This window comes from Wyeomyia smithii, chromosome 1, assembly GCF_029784165.1.
Source record: "Wyeomyia smithii strain HCP4-BCI-WySm-NY-G18 chromosome 1, ASM2978416v1, whole genome shotgun sequence".
In the NCBI taxonomy this organism is placed as follows: domain Eukaryota; kingdom Metazoa; phylum Arthropoda; class Insecta; order Diptera; family Culicidae; genus Wyeomyia; species Wyeomyia smithii.
In genome coordinates this window covers 164,880,709-164,908,667 of record NC_073694.1, presented here as the reverse complement: position 1 = coordinate 164,908,667, position 27,959 = coordinate 164,880,709, and the positions used below count along the sequence as shown (strand labels likewise).

The following is a 27,959-nucleotide window of genomic DNA, read 5'->3' as shown; positions in this document are numbered from 1 at the left end:
GATGTTTTCGGTTTTGTGTAAATTTGACTAACTCGTGCTCCGCAGTATACTTTCGGCAGTTTGTCGTGTCATAATGTTTCACTCGGTTTGGCTTGAACTGCTTTCTAAGCCGAGATCAAACCAAGCGCAAAAGTTGCTCCTGCTGTTTTCCCGGGCGAGATTGCACGTTCGCATGAACGGTTTCGTCCAGTGGTGGGTAACCTAACAGCAAAGATTCAAGTTGTGATACCATTTGAGCACGAACAGCATGCAAATCGATGGATGTTAGGGAACGGCATATGGGGTGGGGGTTTGAAGCATCTACTGACACATTCATTGCTCTCCGGGGCTGAACGTTGATGTAGGAATGCTTTCCCGGGCGGATGGGCCTTACCCCACACGTTCATTCAAGGTGATGGATTGACAAACGGAAAACAGCTCGTATCGTCGTTTGTGTAGTCACCAGTCGGGTCACAATATTCGAAGCGAGAACAAACTGTTGACGCATGCATCCATTCATGGGATTATAGAGTAGAAACTAGAGGATCAGCTTATGTTTCGGATCCACAGGTCTCTTTTCCCACCGGTAGCGTGGCTCACAGGCGGTTTTCTTTGGTGTTCAAACATCCATGACCGAGAGCGGAAACGTATAAATATGTTACATTCCGTCGGTGCCCGTTCCTCCTGGAGGTGGTTATTCTAAGCGCACCGACGAATGATTTGTGTGGGGGGTCGGCTTAGGATTTGTTAGAAGATACTAGCGAGGGTTCGGTTTTCCAGAGACTCAATCACCGCTAGGGTTTTTTTGCGTACCGAACGGAAAATAAACGAATATTTTTCTTCTGAACCTGACACTTCAGGGAACTAATCGGAAGCTATTGGAGGTAAAATAAAACGGAAGGCATATTTTTTTTACACTTTCTTAAAAGTAAAATCGACTCTATTATATATTAGATTAGATGCACTACATGTAAATGATAATGGATTGACATAGAAAGAAAAAAAAAAACAAAATATGAATTGAAAAAAGTTTTGAATTAATTATTAGTTCTAGTAAATCTTTCGGTAACCTTGAGATAGGGTTACCATCCGTCCTGATTTTGAGATCCTGTTTGAGCGTCCGGATTGACAATGACAAGGAAATATTTCACTTTCATGAAAGCTCGTCCTCTCCCCCTTCGTTTATGTTTATTATTAGTAATAGAGAAGATCAAGTCATTCGTCAGTCACTGTTTGATTTTCAACATTTCAAATTTTCCGAAAATTTATTGCTCTGAGTTTTCTTTTGTGAACTGTTATTTTGTAAATTCTGTTTGTGTACTGTGCAGTGGCATTACGCGACTAATGATGAATAGGGAAGTATTATGGGCCATTCTCATTGAAACTGTTCCACGACACACGAGGATATTTATGTACCTAAATAATTGAAAACAGTGAACAAATGAGAGAAGCACAACTCGAGCATCAAGAGTCAGACGGTTTTTTAAAAAGGTGTGTTTATAAAATTGGCCGCCATCCTAGTTTTTATCAGAAAAATAATTTTCAGCAAATTCGCCAACACCGATTTTAAATTTGACATCCCATTACAAAATTTGAGAGTAATTGCGTCAGGATATATTCATGAAATTAGGTGAGCCATTCAGATCACTTTTCGGTGGTTGCGAACTTGCTCAAAACACGGTTGTCTGATAAAATCCAAGATAGCGGTCATTTTCTCTACTTCAAATGAAAGCTCTATCATTTCGCTTTAAAACGACGTGTTGTTTTAAAGGGTTTATTGACAAATAGCCAAGCCTTGTTGAAACAAAAATTACGTCCTCTGATTGGTCGCTTTCCCTAAAAGATCAACTGAATAGTATACCCAATTACCCGCAGCGTGAAGAATTGCAGCAGTAGCAGCAGCGGGTTGCGCCAGTACCAGTTGGTTTTTCGTATTTGCTTTCGGCTTAAACAAATAATTTGCCTAGTTGGTCGAATGTATCAGCAACAGCGTGTACTCTTCAGTGTGCGTTACCAAAGTGCCTTTATTTTCCCACTGCATACTGTTTCCAAAGCTGCCGAAACATGATCGAAGTTATTTTGATCTAAAAACTTGATTTTGGAACTGCAGGACCTTCAGCAATGTTGATACGGTAATTATTCTCCATTTTATAAAAGTTGCAATTTTGTGATTAATTCACTAAAGTGAGAAGCGATTTTCATTTTTTTTCATTTCTGCATATAAAAATTTACTTTGTTCGGCAAAGTTGTAGCACATTTTACAAGAAACAAGTTTGTAACAGACGCCATACTTCTATCTGTCTAAATCAGTGGTTTTCAACCGGAGAGAATTCCCCCCCGAGGGGGGAATTTAGCCGTTGCAGGGGGGAAATTGCGAGTGTAAAAATTTCACATGTAATGCGCTTTTGTGATTGACGGTGGAGCAGCATTTTTTCAGTGTCAAATGAATTACCAAGCACTTGACTTCTGCTTTCCGTTGAATTTAGAAACAATTGTTCCTAAACTGTACGATCAGGATTGGTAAGGTTTAAAGTTCTCAAATGTTTTCATCATTGTAAATAATGTTTTTATTTGTAGGAAATAACTATGGCTTCTTAAAAAGTAAGTACGAATCTACGTACCTTCAGTTCGGATTCTCCTCCATTATTGTCAATGGAGAAGAAAAACCACAATGACAATGTTTAGTTTGCCTGAAAATTCTTTCCAATGTCTCCATGAAAGCATATAAGACAAAGCAGCATTTCAAGACGCACCCAGGGTATTCTGAAAAAGGAGTAGATTTCTTTGAACGTATTGCGCAGTGTGTTAGAACAATGAGGATGGATAAAACGGGAAGTATTTTTAATAAACTTGAAGCCTGTTAAAAATAAAAGTTTAAAAGCCTTATATTTTTCAATTACTACAGCTTTTCTTTCATGGTGCTGATGGGGGGGGGGGGGGGGGGAAAGCTTTTGTGAATTATCAAATGGGGGTGCATGAACTGAAAAAGGTTGAAAACCACTGGCCTAAATCAAAGGAATTTTATTGTGTCTTATACAGATTGCCAATAAAAATCAATATTTTTCAATATAACATTTAGCAGTGAAATCAAAGAAATAGTTATCGGTTTCCGTTATACTCTACTAAATTTTACTAAATAAAAAAAATAAAAAATTTAGTAAGGTATAACGGAAACCGATAACTATTTCTTTGATTTCTCAATCACTTTGCAAAGACGCTCGTTATAGATTTTCTAAATATAGCAGTGGTTTTCTACAATTTTTCAATGTTCTACAATGTTGTTTGCTAGACAAACAATTTTATCAACGAAAAATTACTTTTGTCCCTCATATATCTTTGATTATCGACGACTGAACCGATTTCCTTCACCTTTTTGCCTTTCTCCTAGAAAGGTATAGCAATCACTGGAAAAACCAAAGGTATAAAAATGCTCCAAAGGGTCGAATCTCGTATATCAATCGACTTAGTTTGACGAGCTGAGCATTTTCTGTATGTGTGTGTGTGTGTGTGTGTGTGTGTGTGTATGTAACGCTCTCCCAATCTCACTCGATTTTCTCAGAGATGGCTGGATCGATCATCATGAAATTATTTGCAGATGAGAGGTCTAGTTGCCCCATAAGACCCTATTGAATTTCATTGCAATCGGATTTTTAATTTAGAGGTTATCTTTAAAAATGTGAGAATCACGAAACATCATTATCTCAGAAACTACTTAATGGATTTTAACAAAATTGGTTTTAAATGAACGAGCTACTTAAAAAAAACCCTTAACTTTTGAGTTTCATGAAGATTGATCGTGTGGTTCAGAAGTTATTTGAAGAAACGTGTTCTGGAGAGTGTTTAATCTCACTCTTGTTTCTCAGAGATGGCTGAACCGATTTCCACAAAATTAGTGTCATTTGGAAGGTCTAGTTACCCCATAAGACCCTATTGATTTTTTTGCAATCGGACTACTACTTTGCCTGTTATGTTTAAAAATGTGAAATCCAGCTTTGAAAAGAAACATATTCCGAAGACTACTTAAACTCACTCACTTTACTCATAGATGGCTGAACCGATTTCCACGAAATTAGTGTCAAATGAAAGGTCTAGCTGCCTCATAACACCCTATTGAATAGTAATGAAATCGGTCTGTTACTTTGTCTGTAATTTATCATAATATGAAAATCACGAAACTTCATTATCTCAGAAACTACACAACCGATTTGAACAATATTGGCATCAAATGAACTGGCTAGTTAAAGGTTAATTGATGAGTTTTATAGTGATTAAACACGTGGCTCAAAAAATTGTGAAAAGAAACATGTTCCGGTGAAATTCTCTCGTTTTCTCAAAAATGGCTGGACTAAATTCAACAATCTTAGTGTCAAATGAAAAGTTTGGCTTTCCTATAAGTTCCCCCGGGTTATCTCTCAAACTCACAAGTAAAAAAATTCATAGCAATTTGATATGTGGTTCAAAAGTTATGAAAAGAAACGAAATTCAAAGACTATTTAAAACTGTAACTGCTTTGATCAAAACATATGGCCTCAACAAAATTTAAATTTGGTATTGTGCTATTCGTACGTTCCCGGTATTGCTCGTGATTGAAGTGTACGAAATTCAAAGTCATTTCTTTTATTTCGCTATTTCTTCAGCACGAATATTTTACTCCTAATTAATAATTTTTTTAACTTTTTGCCTTTCTCCTAGGAAGGTATAGCAATCACTTGCAAAACCGTGCTCCAAAGGGCCGAATGGCATACATCACTCGACTCAGTTCGACGAGCTGAGCATTTTCTGTATGTATGTATGTATGTATGTATGTGTGTGTGTGTGTGTGTGTGTGTGTGTGTGTGTGTGTGTGTATGTATGTATGTATGTGCAGATTTTTATCTTCACTCACTTTTCTCAGAGATGGCTGAACCGATTTTCATGAAATTATATGCAAATTAAAGTTCTAGTTGCCCCATACGACCCTATTAAATTTCATTGTAATTGGATTTTTATTTTAGAGGTTATGTTTAAAAATGTAAAAATCACGAAACATCAATATCCCAGAAACCACACAACCGATTTCAATAAAATTGGTATCAAATGAACGGGCTATCTTAAAAACCCTTAACTTTATATAGATTGAACATGTGGTTCAAAAGTTATGAAAAGAAACGTCTTCTGAAGACTGTTTAACTTCACTCATGTTTATCAGAGATGGCTGGACCGATTTCCACAAAATCAGTGTCATTTGAAAGGTCTAGTTACCCCATTAGACCCTATTGATTTTTCGCTATCGGACTATTACTTTGCCTGTTATGTTTAAAAATGTGAAATCTAGCTTTGAAAAGAAACATATTCCGAAGAATACATAAACTCATTCACTTTTCTCAGAGATGGCTGAGCCGATTTTCACGAAACTAGTGTCAAATGAAAGGTCTAGCTGACTCATAACACCCTATTGAATTTTACTGTAATCGAACTGTAACTTCGTCTGTAATGTACCGAATTGTGAAAATCACGAAACTTCATTATCTCAGAAAGTACACAACCGATTTGATCAATAGTATTATCTGATGAACGGGTTAGTTAAGGGTTAACTGATGAATTATGATTTAACACGTGGTTTCAAAGTTTGGCTGCCCTACACGTTCCCATTTCATTTGATTATAATCGAACTAAGCAACCGTTATGTATTAAATTGTTAATAAAACAACGGAATTCTATTATCTCAAAGATTACACGACTTATTTGAACATAACTAGTGTCATACGAACGAGTCATCTCTCAAACTTACAAATTACAAACTTCATAACAATTTGATATGTGGTTCAAAAGTTATGGAAAGAAAAGAAATTCATAGGCTATTTAAAACTATACCTGCTTTGATCAATATATGTGGCCACAATATAATTTAAATGTGGTATCGTACCATTTGAATGTTCCGGGTATCGCTCGTGATTGAATTGTTCGAAATTAAGAGTCATTTATTTTATTTTGCTATTTATTGAGCATTTACATTACGTCAAATTTGATACTTCTATTACAACATCATTATTTTAGAACCCAAAAAGTGAATACACATTTATTGGATTGAAGCGTTCATGTAAATATATTTTTACAAATAATAAGTTTGAATAAGAAAGGCTGGGTCTGACCGCTAGGTGGATTAATTTAGGTTTTTTTTTAATTTTTGTTATTAAATTCGCCGGTCCTTGAACGCTCGCTTTTTGAAACATACAGTTACATTTTGCCGCAAAAAAAATTTAATGCAATTTTTAACGCTCAGAACGTGCATTTTTTGGAAAAACGTTCCCGTTTGCACTGAAAACCAAATACTCATAAAAGCGATCGTTCAAGGTCACGGCACACTTCTAAGCTAATGAAATAATATGAGTTTTTTGATTTCGGTTGACCCGCTGAGTCTATATCAGGATCACCGCAAGCCTCTGCAAAAAATAGCGTTTCGGGGATACGGCCATTACTCCAGTAATAATTGGTATATCTCGAAACCAAACGTATTTTTTTGTTGTTGATAAACTGTACTTTCAGAAAAATACCATTTTGATGCAATGAAAATGGTGCTATGCACTTAAAAATAAATTCAAACTTCCCTCATTTTTCTCGACCAAAAAGGTATATAACCCCTTAATAAAACAACTTTGCTGAAGACACTACGGCTCCAAAATAGTTTTTCTGAGTAAAAAGTAATTCGTGTAAAATAGTGTGTTATTTGAGTAGATATTGACAATATCCAAAGAAAGATGTGAGATGAAAATGACATAATGACAAATAGCCAAGCTTCGTTGGAACGGAAAGTAGCGGATTGCGCCAGTAGCAGCAGTGAGTTGCGCTAGTATCAGCTGGCTTTCCGCATTTGCTCTCGGCTTAAACAAATCATTTGCCTGGTTGGTCAAATATTTCACCAACAGCGCGGTACTTTTCAGACGGAGTGCCTTTATTTCCCCACTCTGTCGGGGTAGTACAAAGGTTGCAATCAGCATGTCAGATTTTGAACAGCAAACTGACTTTCTCAAGACAAATAAACAAGTATTTGAAGATTAATCATTATTCGAAAGATCTCGTGCGCTAGATTCCGGAAGTGGCAACATTTAGTGCAGCAGTAACAAAACTGTTAAAAAAAAGGATGTATCTCAGATGGCACAGCGCTCGCATGTGAAAAGTACGGGGATTGATGCCATGGTGATGAATGGGATATTGCTATTTCATACTGTAGAAAAGGCAACTGTAGAAAAGGTAACTGTAGAAAAGGCAACCACACCCAACACTAACGGGGATATTTTTGTTACTTTTGAGCAAGATTTTGTTACTTTTTGTGAAAAACCATAATGCATGTGTATCGAGACTTCACTCGCTGCATTTGTATTGAGGCAACGATCAGATTCATATCTGTCCCCTCCATTCACGAATAAGCACTTTCTCTCTAACGCAGTTTACAGATCGTGATGTGATTTCAAGACGCATATGAAGTCTTTGAAATCATCAATGTTTGTATACTATATAACGGGGGAAAGTGCTGCTTGGCAGCTCTTGTCATATTTTTTCTCTACTCTGGATGCGTACAACGAACAAACTAATACACGCAATCTGGATGAATTGGAGATAAAAGTAACTAATAACATATGCAACATACGTGACGGTTCGTGATGTATTTTTGACTGGAAATTGTAAGGGAACATTTATCGACAGTGAAAATTTTGCAGGTAGTTGAAACAACCATTACTAGATAGTCGTACTCCCGTAACATGCGCGAAATATATGAGAGTATGTGTTGTTACTTGACTGGAGAAGAACTTTGTTGCTTTTTAAGTAACAGATTTGTTACTTAAAGAACCATTTTGCGTTATTGCTGTTCTTCATTCGTTGCGTGCCGAGCGAAGATTAGTACCAAACACCAATTCACGGTGTTCTCACAGGAAGTTATTATAAATAAATGCACCAAATGATCTATGTACACAAGTGGCGCAGCCAAGGGGGTTAAGTTTCAAACCCCCCTCCAGAGCATTTTAAATTTAATATTTTTTCCAATATTAGAGTTCATCATTACTATTTATTAGAGTGCCAATGGATGGCAAAAATTTGACCTACGAATTCAATTTAGCATCTCCTCGAAAAAAGTCTGCATGCAAAATTTCTGCTCAATGGGCTTTCAGGATGTGTAGCCTCCAAGCGGTAAAAGTTTCACTTATATCACGCGGTAAAAATGCAAATCAGAAAAATCAGTCGAATTCCCTCTTTTAGTTCACAAACTTACTAACTCGACGATCCATCCATTTCGATTTTTCAATCTAAAATTGATTAAAAAATCAATTTTAGACATCGGAAAAGTATTTTCCGATATCTAAAATTCTATGTTTTTATCGGCCAAAAAAGTAACCCTTTAATCGCTTTAAGGCTCGACTTCCGGATGTCCGTTTGCAATGGCTAAGTTAATCTTTTAGACCTTTGCCAGGGATTTGTAATACAGAATTCTCCGTACGTGCAGAGAAAATGACGACCACCAGCATTCAAGTCTGTTGCTAGATTAAGACAGAGACAGCATAAAACGACCTAAATGAGTTTATAAATGTGAAAAATAATTCAGGGCCATTTCTTCTTTTTCACAATACATATATATGCATGACTATCCACTAAAATCATCAAAAAATAGTCCACGTGGAATATGAATTATGCAAATTTGCATGTAACTTTACGACTTTGGTTGTTGTTAAGAAGAAAATATTTAACACGCCGTGGAGATTATTGGAACTCAACATTGCCTTTGAGGAAAAACTTGCAAAAATAATAATGAAAATCATCATTATAACAATGATTGTTTTTCTAAAGAACAATCTGGAAACAAAATAAAAAAAACTTCACGTATTGCAACTAGTTGTTTGAACCGTATGTTACAACACTCTTTAAATAGCAGGAAATGCATGAATAGTAGCAATGAAGACATATATCAACACAATCAGTGGAGGTAACTTCAAACCCCGAGTACTAAGAGCGCTTTTTTAACATAATTTCAAGAAAGAGGTAGAGTGATCAAAGTCACTCCAGTTTACGGCACTCATTTTGCTGCCATGCGGTCGTCGTTGTTTCTCCAACAAGGTGTCTAGTATCAGTACATTATTCTGGCGAAGGAATGACGGAAAAATATTCTATTTCAGACTATACAACAGAAGATTGCATCAAACGTCTGCATGTGGGAATGGAGTTTCGTGACTAGACTTCAGGGAAAAAGGTTGCAGCACGATTGAACTGAAATTTTGCATAGAGATGTTGTATCAAGAAGACAAAACTTGAGTTGATTTAAATATTGTTTTCGACTCGATCGTTGACTGAACTGCGCAACGGTTAATTAAAACAGCAAGTGCGTTACACGGTGAGCGGTATCGCAGTAAAACACTCTTTCATCTGCTAAGTCGTTCTCTTTCAGTCTCTCTCTTCAATATTCTCTCGCACTCATTTCTCTACTGCAACCCAAGCCGGTTTGAGGATGAGTGGTGTGAGTGCGCTAAACCACTGTTTTTCTAATGCCTTTTGTTAACATGATAGTAATTGATTCAGGTTACTTACTGTCTCTCAACCTGACTCGCTCTTCAATAATCTCAAAGTTCACATTTTCTCTCGAAACCCCCACGGACGGTATTTCTGGCAACTGCACTGATGCACACCGTTCGATTCGTTATGACGTCCTGAATACCTGGTCAAAATTCTAAAAACGTCGTACGGTTCATTTTAAAGTAATGCCCTTTTGGAGGTCGTAATGTACATGAAATGATATAAAAACGACCAATAAATATTATAAAGCACGTTTTTCAACCAACGTTTCATGAAATAACTTACAAAATATTTTCTACACATTTCAAGTATTATGCAGCTCACCAGCCATGTCGTCTGCGGAGGCCCCGCAGGCCGTCTTCCACTTGATCGAGCCACCTTGCTCGCATGCCTCGTCACCTCGTTCCAGTTAGGTCGTTATCGAGAGTCATTTTCCTCGGGTTGCCGTCTGACATTCTTACGACATGCCCAGCCCACCGTAGTCTCCTGATTTTCGCTGTTTGAACGACGAGTGGTTCTCCCAGCAACTGATGCAATTCGTGGTTTATCTACCTCCGCCATAATCCATCTTCCATCTGCACTCCACCACAGATGGTACGCAGCACCTTCCGTTCGAAAACCAGGTTTCGTGGCCGTAGAGGACTACCGGTCTGATCATTGTTTCATTGTAGATGGTCGTCATCGTGCGCTGGCGGATTTTATTCGAGCGTTCTCTGGAGTCCAAAGTAGTCACGATTTCCTGCCATAAGGGCGTAGACGAATTTCTCTACTGGTATCGTTGTCAGCAATCACCAGTGAGCCCAGGTACACGAATTCGTCTACCACTTCGATTCATCACCGCTAATATGAATTCGAGACGGGAGATTTATACTGTCTTCTCCGAAACCTCATCCTCTCATGTACTTAGTTTTCGATGCGTTTATGGCCAGTCCAATCCGTCCGGCTTCTGCCTTCAGTCTGCTGAACGTCTCCGTCATCTTCTCAAGGGTTCGTGCTACAAGGTCAATGTCATCGGCGAAACCAAAGAGCTGAACACACCTCCTGGATACCGTCCCACTCGTGTCGATACCAGCCCTACGTATCACACCTAACAAAGCGATGTTGAATAGCAAACACGATAATCTTCAAAATTCGAAGGGACTCGAGAGTGTCCCCGCAACTTGAACTACGCACATCACCCGATCCATCGTCGACTTGACCAACCGTGTCAGTTTATCTGGGAAACTGTAATCGTGCATAATATGCCATAGCTGATCTCGATCGATTGTGTCGTACGCCGATTTAAAATCGATAAACAAAAGATGTGTGGGCGCATTATACTCACGACACTTCTGTAGAACCTGCCGTTCCGCGAATATTTGGTCCGTGGTGGCACGGGCACCCATAAATCCCGCTTGGTATTGCCCCATGAACTCCCTCGCAAACGTCCTACGTGCCCTAATTAACTATATTGAGGAGACAAACTTTTTTTAAATGTGTCTAAACTCTAATGCCTAACGTCGTCCAAGTTTTCTAACATGTATCCTCAGATACTGAAGTCGAGCGGGTTCAAATCCGCCGACGATGCAGGCCATTCAGATAAACTGATGAAACAAGGTAAATTCTGATTACACGCACTAATGCGCTGGTGCTGAATCCTGTTGAAAGAGAAAACTGTCTTTCTCAAAAAGCATTTTAGCGCAAGGATACAAATGGACTTTGATAACGTGTTGCATGTAGTATTCCTTGTTTATTTTCACGCCCCTGTCAATGAATAGCAATGGTAATTTCTCTTTGATCGATATTCCTCCCAAAACCATCACAGCTGACGCATTTTGATATCGCTCAACTGCTCTTTTATCGGCTGGAATGTCACGAAAACATGCTCCATCAGCACGGTCATTTTGCTTGTTCAAAGTTGCCTCCAGAGTGAATAACTTTTCGCTCGAAAAAATTATATTGTGACCTGAGACGTCTTCAGCAGCAACCGAGATCTAGCAAGCCTGTCGGTTATATTTTCACGAGTTAATCCGTGGATTTTCTGCTCTTTAAAATCCAAGGTTGTTTTTACATAACATTTTGCATGGAAGTGTGGCTCAAGTTAATTTCACACACAATTTTTCTTGCCGATCGGGCCGGATTTCGCCGGAAACGTTTCTTTACTGCTTTGATGACCGCTGGAGTCCGAATACTCAGTTTTTTACTAGGTTTCTTCTTGCGAACAACCGTGCCTGTACCTTTGAAACGCTTGATGGTCCTGTAGACGAATAATCTGCTTAAATTCAGATGTGACAGCTTCCTTCTGAATTCGATGTTAGTCAATCCATGTAATTTTCCTGAGAGCGGAACTGACTGTATTTATTCTGAATAAACAGTGAATACGTCACTCTTTCAGAACATGCTCAGATGTTTGTTCGAACATGTGTATCACTTCTATGTTGCCACCCTGTACTACCACAAAACCGGCTCTGGAAAGTCCGCTTTTAGGTAAATCTTGGCGTTTCATTTTAGTAACACTTGCTGTTTGATTTTAATTTTCGATTTGAGCGTCGTACACAAATTACGTAACGCATGAAGGGGGGAAAGGGGTTGTGTCTGCGGTACTTATTGTTACATAGGAGGAGGGGTGGGGGGTAGTAGAGACAGTTACGTAACTGTGATGTTTCCTCGAAATTGAGAATTTCGGAAGGGGGTCAGGATGTTTAGCGTTACGTAATTTTAGGGAGGGGGTAGTCATATCGAACGTTACCTATCGTTACAAATGGGAGGAGGGGGTCTGAAATCTAGATTTTTAGCGTTACGTAATTTGCGTACGACGCTTTACCAAAAAACAGTGATGATCATTTGGTTGGATTTTCAATAGGATTTTATTGTTTGTCCAAGAATGTTGCGCGTGAAATATTTCATTAGAATATGATGTATCGTTACAGGAATGTAAACCTAATGAAGTCAGGAAGGGAGCTGCGTTCATTAGAAGTGAAAATTGAAAAAGATCAGTTGTTGTGTAATCAGCACTGATACGGAGTTTTGTTTTGTTCAGCTACTATAATTAGACGTTAGTGTGCGGGACTGAGCTGTCCGAAAGCTTTATCAACGTTCGTTGAAAGCTGGAACGTTCGCCGTGCTAGCAAAACACCTTTGAATTTGCGTAGCAAACGCAACAAACTTCACAATCTGGTTAAAAAACTGACAGAAAACTATGCAAATTGGCAGGATTCGCTCAGCATCACCAGTTCCAATAATTTTGAAAATTAAATTAGGAATCATTTCTAATATTATGCAAACATCTCGCTTAACTTTGAACGTTTGATTCGCTCGTTTTATATGCTGATTTAAAACAGCCGATTTTAACATTTTAGACGAGCCTGGCACTAAGTAAACCGTTTCTCATAAATCCAATGCACGCAGATTTTCACGGCTTACCGCAGCATGGATGTTTCAACAAGGAATAACTAGCTGAAGCAAATCTGCCCGGGAGTCTGGCTAACGGCAAAGAATAAAAAGAAGCCGGAAGGTTCTATCAGGCGAGAAGATGCCCGTTACCCGCTAGAGCTAACCACTTTCCTCGGGCGTGTGGTAAACCCGTGAAGCAGCCGGATACAACCTGTCAGAGTGCACAGAAACTGCTATCATAACCGAGCGGGTAATAATTGTCTGGTGGTTTGATCGGCGGGGGAGGGGTGCACTGATGTAGGGTAAATATGTATAAAACGCCCCCCCGGGGCATAACGCCCCAGTCCATTTTTTCGGAAACACACAAAAAATAAGACATAAGACTATTGGGAATCCGTAGCGGGTCATAGGACCAACCTTCTGTGCAAGTTTGATAATTTTCACTAGCAAAAATAAACAAAAATCAATTTTGATTTGAGCTGCTTCAGATCTAATTTTTTGCAGCGTTTCCGTAACGTTTTTCCACTAATGTATAAAGTTTATTATCTGCTATTTGCACTTATATATCTCAAATGAACCTTTAAGCAGCTGTATCTAGTGAAGAAACGATAAAAATTGTATGATTTGCTTAAGTATTCAATGCTTTCTGCTTCATTACAGCGCCCGGGCAATATGCCCCACCGCTAGCCCGGCTGATTTGTTCATTGCTTCAGCGTTTGCTTCTGAGACTTCAAGCGCTGTTTCGCTTCGCATGCTGTGCTGGCATATGAAGCTACTGCATGGGGCATATTATACTGCATCTGGGGCGTTTTGCCCCGGTAGATTGGAAAGCTTGCAATTTAGTCAACTTTTTTAATAAAATTATGGCGTTTTTGTGTAACAGTAATTACAAAACAAAATAATAGCAGTGCATTACCAACTAAATAGTGTATCCAACTGCATGAAAGATTTGTTGTTTGTGATAAACATAGCTACAATATTGACGATGTTCCTTAGGGGGGGCGTATTATACCTATTTACCCTAATTGTATGTGGGAGTAAATTTTGTGATGCACGTGCAGTTTGCATAGCGGAACCGACACCGGAAGCGGATGTAAAGTAGTTGTTTGCAAACTTAGTAAATTAGTGCGGCATTGATTCCGGCCGGCACCGATTCGTGGGCTGAAATTTCGTGATGTTTGGATACATTCTACCAATGTTGATTACTGCAAATATTGACTAATTATAGCTTAGTATTGTTTTGCTCTCGAGCTATACCATACGCCAGTAACGACGGACATCGAATAACTTCCTTGTTTATGTGGTTTGCGTGTGGGTGCGTCATGGCCTTTGTCGAAAAGTCCAAATAAGGGGTTCAACCTTTTTTAAAATCGAAAGCTTGATTATTTCATAAATTTGTAGAATGAAATAAAGTATTCCACCTGCATTCGCAGAGAGAACCGGATTATATGCTGTGAAACACAATGGAAGGTAACAATGTAATAAATTTCTGAAAGCATATTAGGTTTTTCGAAATTTCGCAAATAACCTTGATATAAACATCAGTTGAAATGTTTGCTTAACAAAAAATAAGTGCCGGCGGCGTGCGCTGCAAAAAAAATTGTAAATAATGCGAATCAGGATGAAAATTGAATTGATGGAATTATTCAGTGGTAGGAATTTACTGTCAGCATTTGCTGTGTATAAAACGACGAATTCCTCACCCCTTTTCTGTATGCCTGAAGGGCACTGGGTACTTCCTCACCCCTTAAACGAACTATGGACGGGAATGTAATTTCGCAGTGATGTTGTAATTTATTCTTTTTTCGCTAATAATTGTGTTATTTATTGATTTTAGTTTCGCAATGTTTTTTGAAGTAGAATACTTCTCTCAGGAAGTTCGGCTACATAGGGATGTGAAATGAAAATCTAAAATTGAAAAAAGTGAAAAATATGTCCAATTTCAAATGCTAATAAATCGGTTAGTATTCGATGGATTTCCTTCGTTCTTGCAGCAATAGATTGCAAAATCTTCTAAGATTCTTCCCAAAATAAGATAATTGTAATTTTATTATTCACACTATTGTACTATTGAAAATAGTCAAGCCTCGTCGAAACGAAAAATTCGACCTCTGATTGGTCGTTATATGCTTGCTTCCCAAGCACGGTCGACAGGTTCATATACCTTGCAATTGAAAACATGCTATTTGGCCTATATAAGAGCCTGTTTCAGCCGGAGCCGCTCATAATAGTTCTAGACAGCGACAACAGCAGTCGTCCTTCTTTAGCAGCAGCACTAGCCCTGTGGTTGGCCACCAAGTCTCAGGAGCAGCGCGGTTTTTCTCAGCGTGTGTCGCCAGACAGCCATTATTCCCCCCGTGTTGGGGCAGCATGATGATTGCCATCAGGAAATCCAATATCGGAAATCAAAATGCCTTTTTTAAGGCAAATAAACAAGTCATTGAAAGTTAATAATTTTTGTCAACGCAAGCAAGCATTCTGTGTTGCATCCTAGCAATTCAAATTTGTCGCACCCGTCTAATTTACTGAATGTGAAATAGCTTCCACAGTGCATGTTGTCCGTGTATCTTAATTCCCCCAATGTTAGGGCAACTTAAAGGTTGTAATTAGCAACCGATTTTGAACCGCAACATGCTTTTTCAAGGCAAATAAAAAAATAATTGAAGGTTAATAATTTTTTGGCATCAACACAAGCAGACATTCTGTGCGGGATGCAATCAAATTCTGTTGTAGTTGTCTAATTTTTACTTTATTTAGTAAACTCCCCACTGTAGGGGCAGCGCAAAGGCTGCGATCAGCGTAACCGACATTGAATAATAAATTGCCCTGTTAGTACGCATTCACAAAAGCAGTTAGTTCGACTATGCAGAGCTAATATGAAGTCGATTCAATCAATCAGCATAAACAGAATTTCGTCGTCTCCCAGCTGACAAGCTGCAACATGATGCAACACGCAACAGCGAGCAAACGAAATCGCTTGATGTTACAAACCGCAATAAGATACGGGTTAAAACCGTTGCGTGCGTGAGAGCACCATCGGTGTTTATTCGCTGGATACACTATCTACTGTCTACTGAACGCAATAATCTGCTTACATGCGACACGGGGACGGGAACATTTTCTTCAACCAAGCTGCACAACACGACACAAAACATGTTATTTTGTTGCTTCAATGAGAGTGCTATCGGTCCGGCTCGACAAGAAATCATTTTTGTGCATCCGTGCTACGAAACTGAGGAAAAACTTTAGAAACTGAAAAAAGAGGTGGAGCTTATCAAATGATCGCTCTGAGCCGGAATGAAGTCACACATATTTTTCAAGTTATGTCATTCCACCACCTACGAAAAATAATTCATTCCTATTTTCATCCCTATATAAGAGCCTGTTTTAGTCGAAGCCGCTCATAATAGTTCTGAACAGTGACGACAGCAGTCCTCCCTTAGCAGCAGCGGGAGCGAGCAGTGGGTACCATCGATAGCAGATAGCGGCCACAACTGTGGCATGGCTGCGGATAAGCGTAGCAGTTGCTCAGCAGTTGGGCCAGCGTATAGCGGCCACAACTGTGGCATGGCTATGCATTGCGTAGCTGTTGCAGCGGGTATATCAGCATCGATAGTAGCAGGGTCAGCTGATGCAGCTCTAAGGCCTCTGCCATAGTAGACGCGAAAAGCGGCGCGAACCGATTCGCTCGGCCGTAGGTTTATGCACAGCTCTACTGATGGCTGTACATTAACCTACAGCCGAGCGAAACGGTTCGCGTCGCTTTTCGCGTCTATGGCAGAGACCTAATGGGAAAGTTGTATCATTTTGTTCAGAAGAATATTATTGTCGGTAATATTACAGAGATGCGATTGCGTAAATCCGATTTTGAATTGAACATTTGTTCTTTTGAGAACAAATATAACACCTATTTGAAGAGTTAATAGCTTTTGGTACCAATAGCAGTATAGTGACAGCCTCAGTGGTAGATGCAGATGCAGCCGGTACTTCCCTGAGGCCGATGTAAAGGTAAATGGGAGCAGCACGGCGAAACAGTTCGGGTAATGCTTAGACGCGCGTCATTTTTCGTTCTTGATATTCCCCACATGAAACGACGCGCGTTCGTATGATAGCGGTGGTATTAGCGGTAGATGCATTTGCCAACACTTCCTCCAGTAAAGCCGTGTCTAGTTTTCAATGTGAAAACACCTTTCTCATTGTGTTGACCGTGCGCCTCAGTCCTCACTATCGGGGTAACACAGAGATGTTAGATAAACACTACATCCTATGATAAATTGAACAATTGTCCTTATAAGGACAGCAAATGAATTAACGAAGATTTAATTTTAAATTAGAATACTTCTCTCAGGAAGTTCGGCTACATAGGGATGTGAAAAGAAAATCTAAAACTGAAAAAAGTGAGAAAAATTTCAAATGCTAATAAATCGGTTAGTTTTCGATGGATTTCCTTCGTTTTTGCACCAATTGATTAGAAAATCTTCTAAGATTCCTACCAAATGCATGAAATTGAAATTTTATCATTCGAACTATTGTACTATTGAAAACTCTTAAGCCTTGTCAAAACACAAAATTCGACCTCTGATTGGTCGTTATACCGCGCTTTTCCAAGCACGGTCGGCAGAGTTATGGACCTAGTAAATTGGGAATGCATCATTTGGCCTATATAAGAGCTACATCAGATAATAAACAAACATTTCATCGGATATTAAATTGAACAACTGAAATTTGAAGAACACAAATGATTATTTGAAGAGTTAATATTTTCTCGTTTGGCGCTATAATCCAAAGTTAATTATCTTCATCTACATGCATACTCTGATTATTATTACGTGTTTGCGTCGCTTAGTGTTTGGCTACGGTCATGCAGAACGCAAATAACGGCGCGATGCGATTCGGCAAGACGAAATCTGTTGAAATGTATAGCTCTACTTCGCCTTAAAAAGAGCTGTACATTTCACCACGGTAAGGCGAATCGCATCGCGCCGGCATTCGCGTTCTGCATAACCGTAGCCTTTGTTCCGTTCCCGTTTAATGATGTCGTATTAAATGTGCATATTACAATTCGGCAGCACCTTAACTTCTCATTTGCACAAAAATTTAAAAATATTCAATGAACTTCATTCAAAATATCAGACAAAAAGAAATTACAATACTGCCAATGAACGGTCAACGTTTATTTACTAGAAAAAATGACTGACACGCAAGCAGCCGGGTTTTCTTTCTTGTAAAAGTATTCTACTTCAACCTTGCGGTCGTGGCTTTGCATACAACCTTCTTGTGATTTTTCTGTATAACATCGTAAATCCGACCAAACAACCAAACAACTCATCCAACTTTACGATTTCATCAACACGCGGAAAACCTCCCGTATGTTATGTATGTTGAGTTTCAATGGTCCCCAAAAAGAATAAATTAAGAGACAGACCTCCACACAAAAGAATTTAATTAAATCCCAGCGCTATTACCATAGATGCACTCACACAGATTCATATTGACCCTCTCTTTCATTCATGCCTCTCTCGCGGGATTACTCCAATTAATTTCGTCTCTTTATTTCCTGGCCGCATGGCACATGGCCGATCACGAAACCCTTCAAAATAAACACATTTTTGCACCCCTCCAGTGTCGGCAAGTTGTCCCGCAAAGTTTCCATTTAATTGATAATTGCTTGCTTCTACACACCAACTCCCAACCTAGTAAAGATCCGCGCTGTCGTTAATCAGGCCTACCGAACAACAGAAAATACCACCCAGTCCCAGAGGTGTGTCATAAATTTTCCGCTACACGGCAGCCGCAATTTGAAGGAAAGTCGGCTGCCCTACCCTGGCGCAAGATAATATATTAGTGGGAATTGCCACATTAACGCATACTTTGTCGGACCGTGATTCGGAACCCATTTCGTTGGCACGTTCTGCTCTAATCGTCGTAGTGTAAATCCGTTAAATCTGTTCTCCGCTTCGTGTCTTTTTTTTTTTTTGAGTAGAAGCGGTTCAGTGGTCAATAAAAAACCCCTCCCTAGCTAATTTTCCCAGCCCCCATTTCTTTTCGACTCTGCTAAAGAGTCAGATTGATGTAATTATTTACACTTGTTGAACAACAATCGACTGTAAGCCATTTATTCGATGATAACATTTGGATTGTTTCTCTGCTTCGGCTTCCTTTGCAGGTCATACTGGTACTGAAGAGCGTGGGAGTGTTCGTTTCGGATTCGTACTTTAAGATATCGCTGCAGATTATATCGCATGTGCTGGCGTACACAAGCTCCTGCATTAATCCCCTGCTGTACGCCTTCCTCTCGGAGAACTTCCGGAAGGCATTCCGAAAGGTGAGTGTTTCTTGTTGGTGCGTAGCTAAGTAGCGTGATTTGTTCTCGACGAAGTATAAGGAATGTGGAATCTCGGTTGTATTAGAACAGAATGCGAAAAAAGCATAATCAATATTAAATTATCGAAGAATAAAGATCGAATACAGTATATAGAAAATTATCAATATTTGACTATGAATCAAACACTTTAAATTGAAAATGCATGAAAGTTTGAATATTATGAACACAAAAATAAACTAGAGAAAATGGTTATTAAAACCGATTTGATTTTTTTCATTGTAAACTGTTGGACTAATTGTGAATCTGTATTAGCGAGTTGATAAAGAGATAAGTGCGAAAGTGTGTCAATCCCAAATACTTGAAAGTTGATCCGATATCGTAGCGTGTAATTGCGATTTGCGCGGTTTAATTTATGTCGGTACAAAACCCGTGACATCAAGTTTTGGGATAATCTCCTGCGCCAAATATCTATAAACGATAAACTACATTTTAAGTGTCTAAATGTTTTTTTTTGATCGGTATAGTGTTTTTGGCAAAGCTGTAGATAATTATTTTGTGCTTTAAAATAAAATATACATTGTAAAAAAAAAAAAAAAATATTTTAAAAAGTCATAATTTTTTTAACATGTTTGAACTTGTTTGGCATTGGCTAACTAGGTGTGTAGGTTTTGTAAATAAAACTCAGATCTTATCAAAGTGGACGTTTTGAAATATTCAATAAATAGTTATTTTGTCAACTATTTCTCAAGAATAAATTTCCTATACATCGAAAAAACTAAAATACCATCTATAACTTTGCTGATGTCATAAAATAAATTAAACAAACCATATTTTGTATTTTGTATTTGTCTGTATTTCATCTGACATGGGTAGTGTCTTAATGAATAAATAAAAATTTACAAAATTGTCGAACGTGAAATCTTATTTCTAAAACGACTAGAAGTTTCACTAAAGTCGTAGTGATCCCCCACAAGCATGAAAGTACGAATCATCGAGGGTATCGCCGCATCATATGCATAGGCAGTACGGTGGAATCTTTCCTGCAGCAGTGACCGGTACCGGAGAGGACGTTGAGCCACACGAAAATCCAGCATGGAAAGTAGTCGAGGGGAGTTAACTTCTCCATAGCGCAATTTCGCAACGAACAACGCCTGTTGAATTTTACGCCTTTTTTCAAGTGTGTCCATGTTTAAAAGTTTGCATCTGTTTTCATATTCAGGAAGAGCTAGGGGATTTCGCCATGGAAGGTGACGTAAGGCCAGTAGAATAAATCTTCGCTGAACGCCTTCAATTCTATCGATCCAGCACGAATCAACAGGATTTCAGACAATGCAAGCGGTCTCCAGAATTGTTCTCACCAACGCACAATACAAGGACTTCCAACAGTATGGATCATTGAAGCCTTTGGCAACTTTCGAAATGAAACCAAGTTTAGGATTGGCCTTGGCAATTATCGAGATGTAGTGGTTGTTGAATGACAGTATTGGGTCCAGAACGACTCCCAAGTCATTCATTTTCTCAACCCTTCGGAGTGAAGTCCCGCTAATGCAATAATCAAATATAATCGGTTTTTTTGAGCGATGGAATGTCATGACGGAGCATTTTGGTACGCTTACGATTAGAAAGCACCAGTCCGTGAACAGATTCAGCTGATTTTGCAAACAGTGGCAGTCTGCAATTGAACGAATCACCAAATATATTTTCAAGTCATCAGCGTAAATGAGTTTGCAACCCAGACGCAATTTCGAAGCAACGTCGTTGAAAAAAAGCGTAAACAACAACGGACCTAAGTTGCTGCCTTGAGGCACTCCGGATAAATTGCAGAAACTCGAAGATACACTGGAGTCAACTTTAACACGAAGTTCACGACCAGTCAGATAAGATCTAATCCACGATAACAGCCTCGAAGAAGATCCAAGACGAGACAGTTTGGCCAACAGTATATTGTGATCGATTTTGTCGAAAGCCGCCTTCAAAACTGTGTAGATCACATCTACTTGAGTTTTGTTCTCCATTGCAGTAATACAGGTGCTGGTGAAATCCAACAAATTCGTGGTAACAGATCTCCTAGGCATGAAACCGCGCTGATCATTAGAGATGTAGCTTATAGACTGGCTACGGATGACATCACTAACGATTATTTCGAATAGTTTTGACGCTGCCGATAAGCTTGCTATTCCTCGATAATTTCTCACGTTTCTCTTGTCGCCAGATTTGAACACGGGAACCATTTCGGTTTTGATAAAAATAGTTTTATTTTTGAAAGTTTTACCTTTTTTGTTTCTCATTTCACTATCATCAGATTTTGACTGATTATAGTAAACAATGTTATCTTCGATGGGTGAAAAATAGATTTTTAAAAAGTTTCTTTTTGAGATATTCTATATTTTGTGACAATTTGTAAAATTTGGCAAGGAAAAAAAGTTTTCATAGTGTTTAGGGTAGGGAACAAATTCTAAGCAGCTTTAGAAATCTCCTGTGTATTGAGACGAAATAATTCTCGAAATGTGTTGGGTGAAATTCAAACATAAGCATATCAATCTGTTCTCTATCGTTTTCTCTGTCAAAACTGGTTTTCAGATTGTAAAACTAAGTTAGCAAACTTTAACAATATTTAAATGAAGTTACCAATCGAGGGAGACTATTCCATACACCCCGAACCTATTTTCAGCAGTTTCCGTCTGTTTTTTTCAGCACCCGAAGTGGCGCCTGAATGGCTGCAATATAGGTTGATTTGTTCCGATTGATGATTGTTCACAGATTTCTGTGTGATAACTGGTATTTCTTATACAGTCATACCTCGATATAAGGAAACCTCGATATAAGGCAAACTCGATATAACGTAACTCGATATAACGTAACTTTTACCTCGATATAACGTAACTTTTTTAAATGTATTGAAATTGAAAATAGATGATACAGCAACTGTTTTTGGGCTATTAATTGCTTCAAAAAAAAAGTTTGTAGTAAGTTTAGAGACCGATGAAACCAATGCAAAAATTGTCCAAAATGGGCATAAGAAAGGTTCAAAAATAGTAATAGGTGATGGGAAATAGGTTTTCACGCATCTTTGAGTAACCACCAATAGTCTTGCATCAATTAAAAAATTTTTTTTTTGCTTGTTGAAAATTGTCCTAAATGGGCATAAGAATGGTTAAAAAATACTGATAGGTGATGGGAAATTGGTTTTCACGCATCTCCGAGTGACCTCTTGTATCAATTAAAAAAAATATTTTTTTGATTCTGAAAATATTCCTAAATGGGCACTAGAAAGGTTTGAAAATACTGACAGGTTATGAAAAATAGATTTTCGCGCATCTTTCTACCACTAACATTCTCGCGTAAATTAAAAAAAAAATTTTTTTGCTTCGATATAACGTAACTCGATATAACGTAATGAAAATAAAAATAAAGTTGCCTTATTTAGAGGTATGACTGTATTCGTAAGATAGCTAGACATTCAAAGTTTTCTTTCCGTCATTAAAAATGTCAATATTGTTCAAAATTCAGGAATTTGGGGCCTGTTTTCTTCGACTGATTAAAATAGGCGCCACTGCTTAAGTCGTTCCTTACCCTATGTTTTGCTAGAATCGCAAATTTAATTTCTATAACTTTACCCAAGATACTATTCCAATCAAACAAGTCGTTTTTTTTCGGTACAGAACATTCTATTCTTCAGTCACATTTTTGGATAGGTCCTTTATAAACAGCAGTCGTGAGTCAACAAAAACAATTATTGACCTCTTTAGAAAAAGGGAACAACTCTGCAAAGTTTCTGCGAAATCGAAAATGATCGATTAGTATCGATTTGCTGAGAAGCGTGGCGTGGACTGCATCTATAGACCTATTTATGCACGTATGTGTTAGTGCCACTCGCTGTTTTGTTTGCGATGCTATATTTTCAGCAGCTGAACAAATATTAAGTTGAACATTTATTACCGTAAACTGGGGTGACTTTGATCACTATTTTTTAATATATCTTAAATATTTTGAAAATGTGCTAAATACAAAACTGTTTGATATTTTCAAAATGAGTACTGGCATGCATTTAACAAGATCCAGTTACTACTTCAAAAGCTAAGCAACAATTCTGCTGTTTTTATATATGCTCTAAAAATTTTTTATCAATCATCATTCCGGGGTGACTTTGATCACTTCATTATTTTGATTAATTTGAAGTGCGACTTTAGTGCTTTAACTAATTTGAACAGTCTAAAACGACTTAAAAGAGTTAATAAATATGAGAAGCCATTTGGGGGCCATTCACATTTCACGTGAACAGTTTATGTTGGCGAATGTCAAAGATTCATACAAAATTTTTAAAATATTTATGAACGATTATCCACGGGGCGTAAAGGGGATCTAAAATCACCAAAACTAGTCCATGTAAAATATTGCTCATCCAATAGTCCAAAGTTGCATGTCACGTGACGTCTTGGGCTATCGTTAAGAAGAAAACATGTGATACGCTATTGAGATTATTGGGACTTAAAATTGCATTTGAGGAAAAATATTGCAAAAAAAAAAATGAAAATCGTTGTGATAATATTTTTATATTTTGAGAACTAATCAGGGAACAAAATTAAAAAACTTCACGTATCGCAGCTTGTTGTTTGTATCTGCTTAAACCGATTGTTTGTATGCAATAAAAATCGCTCAAAATCCAGTTTATTTTCAATTCATATTTTAGCATGAAAAGCACTCTTTAAATAGCAGGAAATGCATGAAAAGTGACAATGTACACATATCTAAACACAGCCAGGGTATATTACAACAAATCCCAAGCTATACGAGCGCTTTTTGTCACAAATTCAAAGTAGAGGTAAAGTGATTAAAGTCACCCCGGTGATCAAAGTCACCCCAGTTTACGGTATATGTTTTAAACTCGGTTTTGAATAAATTTTTCATTCTTGACTTGGGATCGGGAGAAACTGCTGATCATAATTGACCAAAAATGACAAAACGTGATAAAAACTAGGAACAATGAAATGGGATGATTTACAGTTTGGAGGAATCGATAGCAACTTTACACGGCTTTACACGTTTACTAGTGTGCGTAGATGAAAAGTCATTTATCTCTACGGCGATACCTAGGACCAATGGAATAGAGAAAGGTATGGAGATGGTTTATGTCCCGATCAAACGATTATAACAAACGGGTAATACAAATATATCTGAACTTGATAGAAATAACCAAGTCTCTAATATTCTTGATATGCCAGAATGATAAGAAGTACAGGATTCTATCAAATTCTGTTATCATACACTTGAATGTTCAAAAATGTGTTTTTCAAAGTGTATTCATTACAAAATTTGTTAGTCAATCAACAAAATATTGTACATTGCAACTAATTCTGATCTTTTTCTGCCAAAAACCTTACAAAACATGTTATCATGTGTAATAATCAGTAAGTAATTTTGATAGGAGTTTTGATATTTTTTTAACTAATGACGAGACCAAGTTCAGAACACAAGAAATATCAAGATTTGTTATAATCCTGATAATCCTAACTGATCGGGCAGTAGTTGATAGGGGTTTGCAATAGAGTAGGCGACATTGCAGTGGAATGTGATACGATTATAAATTCTGGACCCGTATTACCGTCCCAGTAGTTTTATTGGATAAAACACCATGGTAGAGACATGGAGATTGCGGGTTCAAGTCCCGTCTGGATGCGGTATATTATTCCAAGTCTGTATCATATTTTTCAGTTCGCTTATTTTTCGCTTCCCCAGCTGCACACACTGTCTGCCTTGATGAACTTGAATGTTGACGGGTAAAAAGTCGTTGTGAAAATAGAAATTAGTTTGAAAAAATTCTCTGCGAAGTTGTGATCGTCGGCTTCGCAGACGACATAACGCTAGAGGTCTACTACGGGTCGATTGAGGAGGTCGAGTTGAAGGCCGCACACTGTTTATACGGTCGAAGACTCCAGAAAATTGGAGCTAGCGCATAACCGTAAATCGGAGCAACAGGCGGTGGTCAGAGTCGGAGACTGTACCATTTTCTCTAAGGGATCTCTGAAACTCCTAGGGGTAATCACGTTGGGGAGCCACGTCAACTATGCCTATAAGAGGGCCTCTTCGGTTATTGTAGCAATATCTCGTATGATATCCAATAGCTCAACGGTTCATGGCAGTAAGCGAAGACTTCTTGTCAGCGTGGTTTCGCCCATACTTTGGTTTCGTGGGCCAGTGTGATCCAGAGCGCTATGTACTATTAGCTGCCGTGGTATACTGGAAAGTACAGGTTCAATTTGTTGAGAATTGCAAGTGTGTATTGTAAGGTGTTATAAGATGCAATCGGTGTCATGGCCGGCATGATGCCTATCAGCATCACATCAACTTGACATAAGGGGTATACGAGGTGCCAGAAGGTCATCTTCGATGTCCCATGGTAGCGGAAATAGTCCAATCTCACAAAGGGTAGGTGGACCCACCGACTTATCCCGGTGGTATCCGGGTGGCTCGGGAGACACCATGGCGAAATGAACACGGGACATGGTTGCTTCAGGTACCAGGTTCGGACATGCGTGGTTCCCCATGTGTCCCGAGTACGTCTTTTTTGTATGCCCTTGATGGCGATATGATGATAGTGACCGGGCCAGGTACTACTCCGGACAACCTAGTTCGAAGGATGTGCGATCACCCAGGCATCTAGAGCACGGTCAGCACAGCCGCTTCAAACATTGTCCTGGAGCAGCAACTTGTGCAACACGCCTGTGGTAGCTAGCTGTTAGTCTCCAGGTATTAGAGTATATAATATTTTTTTTTAATAGAGGGGGAGGGAGTTTGTAATGATTTATTTATGTACTAAAATATCTATTCAGAATTAATATTGAGTGTTCTACCACAAATGGTGACATTTCAACACTATTATGTATATATTTGTACGCTTTTTTATATTATTGAATGTTATTAGCTTTCGCAGTTAAGTTAATGTAATTGTAGGAAAATTATTTAACCTACTTGTCAAGGAGAAAAAAAGGAATAAAACAAAACCTAAAATGAACTTAAAATAAAATTAAAACTATCTTACTGACTATCAAGTGAGCTAATCGTTGCAATTGAGGATTGCAACGATTTTTGTCGGAATTTGTTGATAATTTGGCTTGACATATTTTCTAATGTTTCTACATTAGTGAGCCTATGTAGCTCGTTCGTGCTAAACCAGGGAGGACGCTTCAAAATCATTTTCAAAAGTTTATTCTGAATCCTTTGAAGTGTCTTCTTCCTGGTTGCACAACAACTTGTCCAGATGGGAACTGCATATAACATTGCTGGCATAAAAATTTGTTAGTAAATTAACAATTTATTCTTGAGACAAAGTCTAGAATTCCTGTTGATAAGAGGATATAAACATTTGATATACTTATTGCACTTCGACTGCATATTTTCAATGTGCTCCTTGAAAGTAAGATTCTTATCATAAATTAGCCTAAGTATTTAACTTGATCAGACCAATTTAAGACCACACCGTTCATCTTAATAACATGGTTATGGGTGGGTTTGAAAAATGAAACTATTGGCTTATGAGGAAAAATAATTAACTGTGTTTCAGAAGCATTAGGGGAAATCTTCCATTTTTGTAAGTATGAAGAAAATATATCTAAACTTTTTTGAAGCCGACTGCATATAACACAAAGGCTTTTTCCTTTTGCGGAAATGCTTGTATCGTCACAAACCAGAGATATCTCACAACCTGGCGGTAAATCAGGAAGATCAGAAGTAAAAATGTTATATAAGATTGGGCCCAAGATACTCCCCTGAGGCACACAAGCTCTAACAGGCAATCTATTAGATTTACCATTTAGATAGTTAACCTGGAGAGTGCGGTCAGTTAAATAACTTTGTATCATTTTCTTGAGGTAAAGCGGAAAACTGAAATTTGACATTTTAGCTATTAAACCTTTATGCCAAACACTGTCAAATGCCTTTTCTATATCTAGAAGAGCAGCTCCAGTATTAATATATATATATATATATATATATATATATATATATATATATATATATATATATATATATATATATATATATATATTTATGTATATATATATATATATATATATATATATATATATATATATATATATATATATATATATATATATATATATATATATATTAATTTTTTGCCATAGCAGTTTCTGAAATATCCCATATTAGACTGTCGGTGGCTGGAAAAGTCGATTGTCGGTGAAAATTATTTTTTTCGAGATAACACTTGATGTGGACGTTTTATATATTTTTGAGGCAGTTGGGATCAAAAAAAAATTCGATATTCCAAATTTCATGTACTCCCTATCCCTTGGTAGATTTTCGAGAGTCAGAAAATCACGAATTCGAGCGCTTTGAGGTACACCTAAATCAGGTCCGATTGAACTGCAACTTTGCATTTTGGATCAATAAACAAAACGTACATGGTCGGTTTTTGAAATTTGACATGACCCTTTTCGTCATATTTTAGCAATTGAACGTAGATGATGTTGCTCGAAAAGAAAGGTTTTTTTTTGTTCACAACATTTATTTGACACGGCACTGAATGAAAGGTTTCAAAATTTAGACTCCGTGCCGTGTGATTCATAAGCGTTGCATGTTACATTTTAACGTTTTTAAGATATCATTGTCCAACGTTAAAATATGATATGTATTTTAGAAATATTTTGTTGAAACATGAGTTTTATTCTAGAAACTATAAAAAAGATACAAAGTCGAAAGGCTACCGGATTTCGTTGCTCAG

The 27,959-nt window shown here is 37.9% G+C and overlaps 1 protein-coding gene across 1 annotated transcript in view; it reads left to right on the top strand.

Annotated features, from left to right (window-relative positions):
• LOC129728215 (allatostatin-A receptor-like) overlaps positions 1 to 27,959 on the top strand; it is a 280,889-nt gene that overhangs the window by 185,037 nt on the left and 67,893 nt on the right. The window contains exon 3 of the mRNA XM_055686637.1: positions 19,058 to 19,216. Coding sequence (XP_055542612.1) covers positions 19,058 to 19,216 — 159 coding nt within the window. The remainder of the gene's footprint in view (positions 1 to 19,057; positions 19,217 to 27,959) is intronic.